General features: G+C 41.2%; 1 protein-coding gene across 1 annotated transcript; it reads left to right on the top strand.

Moving 5' to 3' along the window:
• The first annotated feature begins 3580 nt into the window (after positions 1-3580).
• LOC137280891 (17S U2 SnRNP complex component HTATSF1-like) lies at positions 3581-4498 on the top strand. Its single transcript, XM_067812081.1, has one exon. The coding sequence runs from the start codon at positions 3581-3583 to the stop codon at positions 4496-4498; it is 918 nt and encodes a 305-aa protein (XP_067668182.1).
• Positions 4499-12829: the final 8331 nt, after the last annotated feature.

The following is a 12829-nucleotide window of genomic DNA, read 5'->3' as shown; positions in this document are numbered from 1 at the left end:
GTCAAGCACATGGCAATACAAGTGGTAGAGTATGTCAGACAATGCAAAACGCAACATGTCATTAAGCATGTGGACTTAGTGATAGGCATATGTCGTTAAGCATGTGGACTTAGTGATAGGCATATGTCGTTAAGCATGTGGACTTAGTGATACGCATATGTCGTTAAGCATGTGGACTTAGTGATAGGCATATGTCGTTAAGCATGTGGACTTAGTGATAGGCATATGTCGCTAAGCATGTGGACTTAGTGATAGGCATATGTCGTTAAGCATGTGGACTTAGTGATAGGCATATGTCGTTAAGCATGTGGACTTAGTGATACGCATATGTCGTTAAGCATGTGGACTTAGTGATACGCATATGTCGTTAAGCATGTGGACTTAGTGATAGGCATATGTCGTTAAGCATGTGAATAGTCTATCATTCGTGTGATTAAGGATGTGGATATGGTGACAGGCGTGTTCAATAATAAAGGCGTGGATCTGGCTCCTTGCATGTGACAGCACACAACTGAGAGCAATGACAGCATACAACTGAGAGCAATGACAGCATACAACTGAGAGCAATGACAGCACACAACTGAGAGCAATGACAGCACACAACTGAGAGCAATGACAGCATACAACTGAGAGCAATGACAGCACACAACTGAGAGCAATGACAGCATACAACTGAGAGCAATGACAGCATACAACTGAGAGCAATGACAGCACACAACTGAGAGCAATGACAGCATACAACTGAGAGCAATGACAGCATACAACTGAGAGCAATGACAGCACACAACTGAGAGCAATGACAGCACACAACTGAGAGCAATGACAGCATACAACTGAGAGCAATGACAGCACACAACTGAGAGCAATGACAGCACACAACTGAGAGCAATGACAGCATACAACTGAGAGCAATGACAGCACACAACTGAGAGCAATGACAGCACACAACTCCATCTGGTATGCTACTTCTACGACCTGTCTGTTGTACAGAATCAGCATGTGGCGGTAAAGGCTGAGCTACATATGATGGACCCTGGTTGTGCTGGAGTAGATCATGTGACACTGAGTGACTGGAGACTGTAGACGCTTGTTAGACAACTATAGAGAGGTTAGTGTGACATCTAGGTGAACAGCCATGTTCCCTTGGGAAACACAGGTGTCATCGAACTGTTGCACGTCTATGATCTGTCATTGCTATCTTCCAGTGTGTAAATAAATCACACAGCGGACATGTCATCAGATTACTCACGAGATGAGGAACCAGTCGATTCCACTATTCACCACAGGCCCATTAATCAACTCTGCCTTGTGACACTCGCCATGCTTTCACACGACCAACGTAAAGACTGTAGGTAACTAGAACCCGTCAAAGTAAAGGCTGCATAATCACACCAATACGTGTTCGAATCGGGACAAGACAATCCAGACTTCTATCGTTTTTAATACGATAATATAGTAAATTCGTTGGAAAAATAGTTAGAAAATGTTTCTGGTCCCAGTCTCATTATTCATTCCAGTCCGACTTTCGACATGATTTTATATTAAATATATTTGTCAGTAAAAACCCATGAGCTGGACTGGAACGCATCTCATCAGCCTTGCCCCTTACATACAGATACCATACCATGATATAACTGAGTTTACTGCTTTACACTACCATTCCTACCACCATTTCTCTACATGCAATCCATCGTGACGAGTTTCACTCACGTTTTTCAGTAAAGAGATATCATGCCAGCATTGATCATTGTCTTTACGGAGGAGTTTAACCCCGAAGTTGACTCAAGACTGGTAAGTCCGCGAAGTCCCGTGTACGCACGTGTCAGCCGCAGCAGGACTAGGCGTGGTCTCGGCGTGGCCTCGGCGTGTTAAACATCTGTCTTAGTATATTTACCCTATATACAAAAACACTTGGGGAAAACTTGGAATACCTATCATGTTTCGTATAAGTAAAACCTCCAAGCTTGACATATATCCTGATACTGACTTAAAACATATACGTATTTATAGTCAACAATGGCCGTACTGCCATTGTGTCACAACTTGACACAAAAAACAACAACAACAAAAAAAACAGAAAGATTTCGGATTCTTAACAGCTGTATATTTGTAAGAAAACACGAAACACTTACTTTCCGTCAGTTTATGTATCAAAAGTTCGTCCAAAAATGTACTGTGATACAGTTTTGCTGTATTCATGTGACATTACATGACAAAATGGAACCAATAGAGTATTACTGCTTGCTCAGAGTTACTCAGACCGGTCTACTATTGAGTGAATCACACACAAGGGCGCCTCCGGGGACCGTTAGACTAACGTGTAGTCGCTGAGTGTATATATTTTTCATTGTAACATATAAACCCACTCACAATGAGCCCCAGGGAGACCAGAGATTCAGAACCTGGAGACATCTAGAAATGACATTGCAGGAAGGTCTTTGCAGTAGGGAAAGTAATATGGTTCACAGACTATGAGACAGACTAGGCTGTAGGGGAAACAATAATTATGGTTCCGCGACTATGAGACAGACTAGGAGACCGGTGGTTAGCGATATAAGCTCATTTAAATTTGCATTTCCAACCGGATCATCCTGATCCCCACCAACGCAGCAATACAGGGTCAAGAGTGATGTGTGCCTTTCCACCCAATGAATACATGAATATTGACTGTAGCTGCTGTAATTGGCCACCAATCCCCAACGGTTGTGTGTGAGGAATATTGATCGTTGTGATGGAATAATATGACATGAGATGACCAGCCTGCAATATTCAAGTAGACATCCCACACGAATTACGCTGTTTGGTTGACCCCCGTCTGAAGAGGGGAATGGTGTTACACAGCACAATCAGTATTTAAATGTTGCGACTGTTGTCCTTGTAGTAATTCCATTAGAGCGATGCTTGTTGAGGTATCCCCCTGAGGGGTCATGTGTCACATTAACATGACAGATATAAATGTAGTCAATAACACGCTCGTGGTAATGGTGACTCAAAACCCAACCGTATATGCGTGGCGTATCTTTATAGATTAAGAACAGGGAGTATTTATTCTGGAGCTACCATGGATTTCCATACCATAAAATGAGTCAAATCTGGTAGCTAGTTCCATGTTTGTACAGATACACGTTTTACAAGATGAGATATAACGTCTGATTTCTACATTTGCAGACGGTGTTAGAAGGAGGTATAAAAGGAGAATGTAATTCAGTAGTTTGCAATTGGAAAATATACAAGAAGCATTCAAGGAAGGGATATTGACGAGAACAATTATTCTCGGCATGAATATTCACAGGATTAAACACAGAAATGATATGCAAGGAAGGAATATAGAAGAGAAAGGTGGAATTACATGAAGCTAAAGACGTGTAGACAACACATGGAGATAAACACTAGAAGAATGTACATTGCGGTAAACGAGCGAAGAAAGGGGATAAACAAGGGAAAATATTCACATGACATAAAAACGGAAGGAATGCACATGGAGATAAAAACGGGAAGAATGCATGTGGAGATAAACGAGAGAGGGACACATATGGATATAAACAAGAGAGTAATGCACAAGGAGATAACAACAAGAAGAATGCATGTGGAGATATACGAGAGAGGAATGCACATGGAGATAAACGAGAGAGGAACAGACATGGAGATAAACGAGGGAGGAATACACATAGAGACAAACGAGGGAGGAGCGCACATAGAAATAAACGAGGGAGAAACAGACATGGAGATAAACGAGGGAGGAATACACTCGGAGATAAACGAGGGAGGAATACACATAGAGATAAACGAGGGAGGAATACACATAGAGATAAACGAGGGAGGAGCGCACATAGAGATAAACGAGGGAGAAACAGACATGGAGATAAACGAGGGAGAAACAGACATGGAGATAAACGAGGGAGGAATACACTCGGAGATAAACGAGGGAGGAATACACATAGAGATAAACGAGGGAGGAATACACATAGAGATAAACGAGGGAGAAACAGACATGGAGATAAACGAGGGAGAAACAGACATGGAGATAAACGAGGGAGAAACAGACATGGAGATAAACGAGGGAGGAATACACTCGGAGATAAACGAGGGAGGAATACACATAGAGATAAACGAGGGAGGAATACACATAGAGATAAACGAGGGAGAAACAGACATGGAGATAAACGAGGGAGGAATACACTCGGAGATAAACGAGGGAGGAATACACATAGAGATAAACGAGGGAGGAATACACATAGAGATAAACGAGGAAGGAGCGCACATAGAGATAAACGAGGGAGAAACAGACATGGAGATAAACGAGGGAGAAACAGACATGGAGATAAACGAGGGAGAAACAGACATGGAGATAAACGAGGGAGGAATACACTCGGAGATAAACGAGGGAGGAATACACTCGGAGATAAACGAGGGAGGAATACACTCGGAGATAAACGAGGGAGGAGCGCACATGAGAGAAACGAGGGAGGAATGCACGTGGGGGCGATTACACTACTAGGGGTTGGGCACACGGGAAAGAGGGCTTTAAATGATCTAGATAGTCAGACAAATAGTTAATTAAAACCAATCAGTCTTGATATATAACACATAACTGTTGAAGTCAGCTAGCGAGGCAGATACATAACAACGTCGGGATTTAGTCAGTTTGAGAAACAGACGGGGTAACCAAGAGGGGATCGTGGAATGGGCAGGTTTAGACATCAACAATACATGGGAATCAGAAACACTACTGGGAATATATCAGAGAGGGTGGCAACTCTGAGTTAGTTATACTAATGGGAAAGGAGGAAAATATGAAGATCAGATACACAAGCGGGGAGTCGTCAGGATTAATGTCGATTAGGACAGGAACATGGTACATTCAATATAAAGCACCATACAGCGCCAACTATAAATCTCAGATACCTGAGCACACACAGACTGGATGGTGGTATGTGTCTTTTGAAAAGTAATATAATGTTTCATTGGTCCTCGTTAATAAAGAGCGTGGAGTATGGCATTTAGAACAGAGTAATGATACGAGCTTCTTCGAGCTAGTGCTGTTAGTACATTCCAGTGGCTCAGGAACCTGTGACTTTCCAGAATCTGATATATGTGTTAATGTCATCCGATACTTGGCGGAGTACCCGTCAGCCACGGTGTCCCTGTACATGCCGATAGGTAAAATGTTCACATATCAAGGGTTAACGCTGATCAACAACAGCAAGTGCTGCGACACCCTACGAGTCTGACCCTGAATGTGAATAAAACATGAGAGTCGGGGAAAACTCATGTTGTCGAGCCACACACTCGCTTTGATTACACCACAGTCGCATATTTGCATGGCTGCGTTTCTCGTTCACGACCAACGACTTGTTTTAACTATGTTAGCTTCGTCGTACAGGTACATTTTTGTAGAAATTGTGTCTGTATCGGTTCTTTCAGCAAGCACTGTCTACCCAAACTATGGTAACTTAAAGCCATACCAGTTGTTTACCCAAACTGTTGTAACTTAAAGCCATACCAGCTGTCTACCCAAACTGTTGTAACTTAAAGCCATACCAACTGTCTACCCAGACTATGGTAACTTAAAGCCATACCAACTGCCTACCCAAACTATGGTAACTTAAAGCCATACCAACTGTCTACCCAAACTATAGTAACTTAAAGCCATACCAACTGTCTACCCAAACTATGGTAACTTAAATCCATACCAACTGTCTACCCATACTGTGGTAACTTTATGTCATATACTAACTGTCTACCCAAACTGTGGTAACATAATGTCATACCAACTGTCTACCCAAACAATGGTAACTGAATGTCAAACCAACTGTCTACCAAAACTATGCCACATATAATGTCTGCCTATGGTCTCCAACTGTCTACCCACACTTCGGTCTCTACAGTCTACACTCGATATGCTCACGTTGTTCTCAGTCAAATGACTACCAGTAACTGGGCTATCTTATGCTATCCTGTCAGTCTGCCAGGAATATATATACCTTAGCTACCCCGACGCCCACATGTTTGTTTTTTGACTGGTCCGACTGGCTACTACAAAATTTTATTTTCTTAGTGCTGGTTATACTTTCATAAACTGTTATCAGACATACGCATTTCCTTATAATACACAGTTGTGCGGCGTAAAACTAAACTAAACTAAAAAACTAAAGTCATAATACTCAAGGCTAAAACCACATGGATACTATGTTACTTCTCTACCCGTCTCCTGGACATTCTTTCTTCTCCCTATACTTGGCTACTTGACAAGTGATTACTATATTCTTTTAATATTTGGCGGCTCAGTAATTCTAGTACTTTTTTCTTGATTCTTGACTACTAGATATGCTTGAATTCCATTATTCCTCTACTCGGCTACTAGACACACGTGTATACTGCGTTCGTAATCTCCCTGGCTACTGGACAGTTATTTTGTTCCTGATATACACAGCTACTAGACAGGTATTTTGTTCCTGATATACACAGCTACTGGGCACGTCTGTACTTGAACTTGCATTCTTGATACCTATCCGGCTTTTTGCTATTACAATCTTTTAAAATACATTCCTTATTCCTGGTATCTGGTTTTGCTTTTGCCATTTTCCCGGTAGCCGAAACCAAGATACATCTGTTAGATACTTATGCCTCACGTGCTTCACTGTTCTCAACTTACATAGTACATGTGCTAGTATTATCAGACCATTCTTTAAATGGTACATTATGCTCTCTGATTCTACTACAGGAATACCAGCGGGTCAACAACGTATGCCTGCAGGCTCACATATATCACAGTTCTCTCAGTGGTGTATCTGAAACAGATGTTATAGTCCTGTTTTGACAGAAATCCAACTCCTCCTTGCACAGATCTCCCTTGCGCAATTTAATTTTAAAGTCAATCTTTAGATTGCTATCGCTGCAATACGCAAGTTATTGCATCCTCTGTATTGTCACGCTGACATGCCGTCAAGAAAATCAATGCATGGAAGTCTGGCGCATGCTCAATAAGTCTGGTCAAAGACACGGTGCATACACCCGGTGTCACAGCAGAACCCACAGAAGATACATGACGACAATTTCACAAATATGTTTGTCTCAGAAACAGATGAGTCATCAATATCTCGAAGGTTATATCTGGTTGGCAGCAATACACCAGCAGCGTCGTGCATCAACATGTGGTTGAATCTGAATCAGCAGCACCGAACACTGCCATGCAGAGAGAAGAGAGAGAGACAGAGAGTGCAGTGCATCATGTAGAGACACTGTGTCTCGCCAAGACATGAAGTTGAACGAGGACAGAACAACACTGTCGCCAGGGCAACATACAACTGAATAAGGACTGTGACGTTGAACAAAAATTGAACAATACTGCGTTGCAGAGACGTGAAGTTGAACAAGTACTGAACAACAGTGTGTCTCATAGAGACATGAATCTGAACGAGGACCGAACAACACTGTGTTTCGAGGACACATGAGGTTGAACGATGACTGAACAACACTGACGTGCAGAGACGTGAAGTTAAACGAGGACAGAACGACACTGTCTCGAGGACACATGAAGCTGAACGAGAACTGAACAAAACTGTGTCTCACAGAGACGTGAATTTGAGCAAGGACTGAATCCGAACTCCTTGAACAAGAAGCACCCTGTACAGCCTCAGAGACAATATTACATGTAAAGGAAAGTAATCAGGAGAATTGCTTGTAAAGATTTGTTGATATCCTGGAACAGCAGAGGCACGAATAAAAACTGAACACGCGCAGATATTGTACGAGCGCATCGGGCAAGTCTTGATCCGTACCCGATCACCTGTTCTGATGACCTTGCTAAGCGTTAGCGAGATGTCATGCATGAACAGACAGGAGACCGAGGGATAAATGGTCTTCTTGCTGTCCAGTCCACAGAACACAACTCAAACTGTAACTGTAACTTCTTCTGACCTTAATAATCAGTACTAATTTCTCGGGGCGGAGACGACAGCTTTCTAAGTAAATCTCTGGGCAGCGTTTTACACAGCGATAATAACACAATGACTATCGTATCTTCTATTGTACAATCGTAGCGCTTGCATCGCTTTGTGAAACAAGGCCCTTCTACTCCTAAACAAAGTCAGAACCCAAATACAGCAACCTTCTAACACTGCCAGAACCAAATCTGTTACAAACGGGTCTCTGACATGCAAAAAAGTACATTTGTGAGAACAAATGAACATCGACAGATACAGAAAATTATATTGACATTGATTATCAAAGATATGGAGCGACCAGGTCGACATCGGTTCTTGCTGAAGGCCAGCCGTATAATGGTGATCGAAAAGAGCAGTCAAAAGTTAGTTAAAGAATGATTGCAATCAATGTCATGGTGTGATGGCAAATTTAGAACCATTTTTATAATGTTATGTACAATGTATATTTTTCAAATGTTGAGTTTAATTTTCCATTGTTATCGTGTCAGGAGTATCGTGTCCTACAGGTTAATAGATTTTATTATATTTCTCTCACCCAGTCTGACGGGAGCATCTTTGAATTTCACTCTCATTAAGCAGCTGTAGGTTATTACTAAATAATGTACAAACATTCGCTTTTAGAACCTTATTTGTTACAACTGATCAGTTTGTTAGTTGTCACATTTCTTGTTTGCTCGGAATTACTTATATTGTACCTAAAATATAGGGCCTACAGATTTTCATAAGGACCCATAACGGTACATGGTTCAGGGTCTGGTGTACTGTCGGCTTCATTTGGAGGCATGTCAGTCAGCCGGCAACATGACATGTCGAGCAAGTAACGTGAAAGGCTAGCAATGTCTCACTTTGGTGCGATATTTCTGGCGTTTTCACAACAAGCACACAATGTTTGGGACCTGTTAGTGTTGTATACCTGAACTGGGTATACAACATGTTACTCACAGAGAACACACTTCTCAAAATGTCTACGTTGTTTCTGGACTCCAGTCTGAGAACATAACTTCCTTACCACGGCCAGCATTCCGTCCTGTCACCCACTGCACAGGCATGGGATATCCTTACATGTCGCCAACGTCGCCCTCAACAACCATCCACAATTCCTGAAGAACATGACGCTATCCTGCAGGAAGTGCGGGATGGAATGAATCACGTTGACAACAGATATTTGATTAGGTGTATGGCTTGTCTTCAGTAATACATCTTACATATATATGATCATCTGACATTTATCGACGTGTGCACATTTTGGTCAGATTTCCCTACTTCACTGTTAAACTATTCATATAATTTAAGAGATAAAAGATCAGTAGTTGTGATAGCTTTTTTATGGAATATTCACTACCTTTTTAAAAAAGAATATAAATGAGAACAGATTTCAGTATCAGAATGATCATTGGTGAGTCCAAGTATATTGGACATAATAGGACAGATGTTTTGAAATAGCATTATTTTCTTCTGGATAGAAATACAAGCAGAACCTCCTTCTGAGAAAGTCATCCACAGGCAGACACAACAAATGGGAAATCTCACCAAGGCGACCCCGTGTAGCCTGGGGCCAAAACTTATCGTCAGTAACCGACGCGAAGGCCTGCTAACGGGATTCGCTGACTTGGTTACACATCCCAGCACTCATGCTGTCGTTCATTGGATTGTCTGTATATTATTTACAGACCGCTAACTCATAGCATGAATATTGCTAAGTGCGGCGTAAAATCTCAAACAAACTGCTCGAGGCGAGAGCGGAAATCTACCGTGTTGCTGGAGACAAAGAGGATAGATTCAGTGAGTGAATATACATATCAGTGGATAAACAAATGATGACGTAACGACAGTTGTAGGCACATGACGTCACTGATAAATAGCATAACCGGAAGTGACACAAGCAAAGATAAAAGAGCAGGACGAAAGAAATGAAGTTCAAACGGTTTCAATAAACGCTAGATGAGGTTACATGGAGAATACACCTATTTTCACTTTCATTTTGATACGTTTGGTGAAGATTTCAGATGTTAGCGAACTTTTTAACATTCAGTGTAATTAAAGCTTTGAATGTAGGAAAATTGCAACGTTTTCTGTATGATCGTTGTTTGATACAAGAATGTTTGATACGTCATTAATTCCAGTAAATTACTATTCTCAGATCCATATTGCTTGTATTATTGTACAGTTAGTTCTAATTGTTACAAGAAAATTGAAAGTAATGTGAGTGAGTGAGGTGGTTTAATGCTGTCTTGAAAAGTATTGGGATATCGCAGTATAGACTCCGCAGGTCACGGTACTTCGCAAGACTTTACGTTGTTTAGTACGTAGTTGTTTCCTACGTAATTGTTTACACAAACAACGTTTCCTACCTTTCATAGCCTACGGGGCCCTAAACAGCGTGTCGTGGTCAGTGTGCCCCTTGCGAACTGAGAACTGGCTTGTAACACACACATCCCCTCCCATGTGATATACACTATATCAAGTTCAACATACTATATATCACTTGCAGTAGACAGTGTACTACACTTTGTGTTATTTATATTGCATAACAAGGCGTGCCAGTTTAATGCAAAGGAAAGGTCGTTTGCCATAAACGTTTAGGAGTTTGAGCGTAAATGTTGAACATAGATATTGTTCTGGGTTACAGAACATAGATATTGTTCGGGGTTACAGAACATAGATATTGTTCTGGGTTACATCTTTTTGTTCTTGAGTACAACGTTTCAGGGCTTGTTCTGGTCCCATGGTCGTAACTCTTGCTGACAAACCCAGAAACACTCTCGACGAATAACGATTCAAACCCAAAATCAATGGTGTCGACCTTTCACGAGTGGGCTAAGTGTGTCTGCCAGACATAGTAAGTCCATTGGTTCGTCGTTTGAGAAGGTTTGATGTTTTTTTTTCTACTCACCATGACAGTCGTGCTAAATTGTCCTTGCTAACTGTAGTGTATATGCAATATATAGCAAGTGTATAATTTATGCAAATTGTGTTGGCGGTGCTGGGATAGCCTAGTGGCGAAAGCGTTCGCTCGTCAAGCCGAAGACCCGCGTTCGATTCCCCACATACGTATAATGTGTGTAGCCCATATCTGGTTTCCCCCAGTCTCAGCTGGAATATTGCTAAAAGCGGCGTAATACCATACTCATTCACTCTCTGACTTTATAATTGCATTGGTATTGATCCAATCACATACAGCGCATACAAACTGTGACGTGCTTACTGATCTGTTACAGTGCGTGGCTTATAGACGGCATATAGATCATGCTCAGAGCAACACTGTATGATTTGTACCCGGATGTTCAATAAACTTGTCAGATCCGTCTTCACACCACTTGGTCATCGTGCCATCTGTGTGCCCTGTTTGTTAGTATATTTACACATACAGGTGCCATTCAGGACCGGACTACCTGCACCATTTGCGTTTTGATATATGAACTGGAGCCATAAAGCCATCACTAGAGACCCTCATGGCTCACATGTCACAACAAAGTATAACACAAAAACCTTCATAAACCTGACCGTGTCTTCCGATAAAAGTTGTCTCAGTAAACTGGAAAAATTAAATTTGAGTATCACCTGCAAACGAAACTACATCGTATCCTTTCAGCGAATTCAGATATTAATGAGCATGTATTAAGAAACTTGGTCAATAGAAATTTGACATTTGAGATAAAACCCACACTTATTGGTTTACCAGTTCAATAAGATAACACGGAGCTAAGCATTGTCCCAAATGCTGTGATTAAGATTACCACTTGTATTTTCTCTTCAACTAAGTCATAAATAACAGTTAGCTGCGCATACTATCCTCACAATCTGTTTTGGCTAAGATATGTAAGATATATCACGTGAGGTCTACAGGGTTCTAATATCTAACATCGTGGACCTTGTAATTACAACCATCTGAAGTAATCGAAGATTGTGACCATAATATATTAATATCACTTAATATAACTTATTGTGTTCAAACAATCGTCAAAATCTGTAACAACTTGATAACATGATTTTACACAATTGCACAGTTGAAAAGCCGATTTTACTTGAAAATGATTATTTTGATCAAATTTTAGATTAGAAAGTCATCGCCACAATGCAACAGAAATCATCTTCTAGTTGTGAAGCAAAGAACATTCACTGTCTGGCAATAAAAATCCAGATTACTTTCAGAAACTGGCATTCGTTTTGAAGACGTTTCAAGGTCAAATCACTACTTCACGTCTTGACTCTACGACACAGAACATCACCATTGAAAGAATGAATGCTGGAGATTACCTTCTGTTGCCAGGCGTCTGAATGTTAGCCTGAGCAAGATATCATGGCTTGCAGCGCGCTGCAACCAAACGCGTTTTAATGACCGCCCTAGTACGGACAGGCCTCGACTTACCACTGCAGCCAAGGAATGGTACATCATTTGTATGATCGTACTGCCACGGGTAACAGCACAGCAGCCAGAGTGCCTGGACTTCAGAGGATATCCGGTCTACTGTACGGAATAGGCTGAAAGAGATTGGTCTGAGAGCCAGGAAACCCGTCGTCAGGGTCGTGCTACGTCGTCACAATCGTGCTCAGCGTCTCCGTTATCTAAATGTATCCACTTGGTTGTATTGACATTTTCTTCTTCTGAACTGGTGTAAAATTTGATGTACTAAAGATTGTTTGTAGACGAGTTATACATGTTTGAAAATACATTTTCGCAACAGATTTCTCGTCTATGCGTTTCTTTTTTGGATAGTATAGATTGTGTCAGTATCTGTCAGCATCCTGAAAAACAAACATGTCTTACACAGTTAATAAAAACATATCCCAAAGGTATAATGGTTTCTATCATTGTTAAATAAATACAATGTCTATATTATATGATTATAAATTCTCTAGGTTGTCACTCCTATTCACAATGT

This window comes from Haliotis asinina, chromosome 4 (genome assembly GCF_037392515.1).
Source record: "Haliotis asinina isolate JCU_RB_2024 chromosome 4, JCU_Hal_asi_v2, whole genome shotgun sequence".
Lineage (NCBI taxonomy): Eukaryota > Metazoa > Mollusca > Gastropoda > Lepetellida > Haliotidae > Haliotis > Haliotis asinina.
The sequence above is the reverse complement of the archived record's forward strand: the minus strand, read 5'-3'. Positions and strand labels throughout refer to the sequence as shown.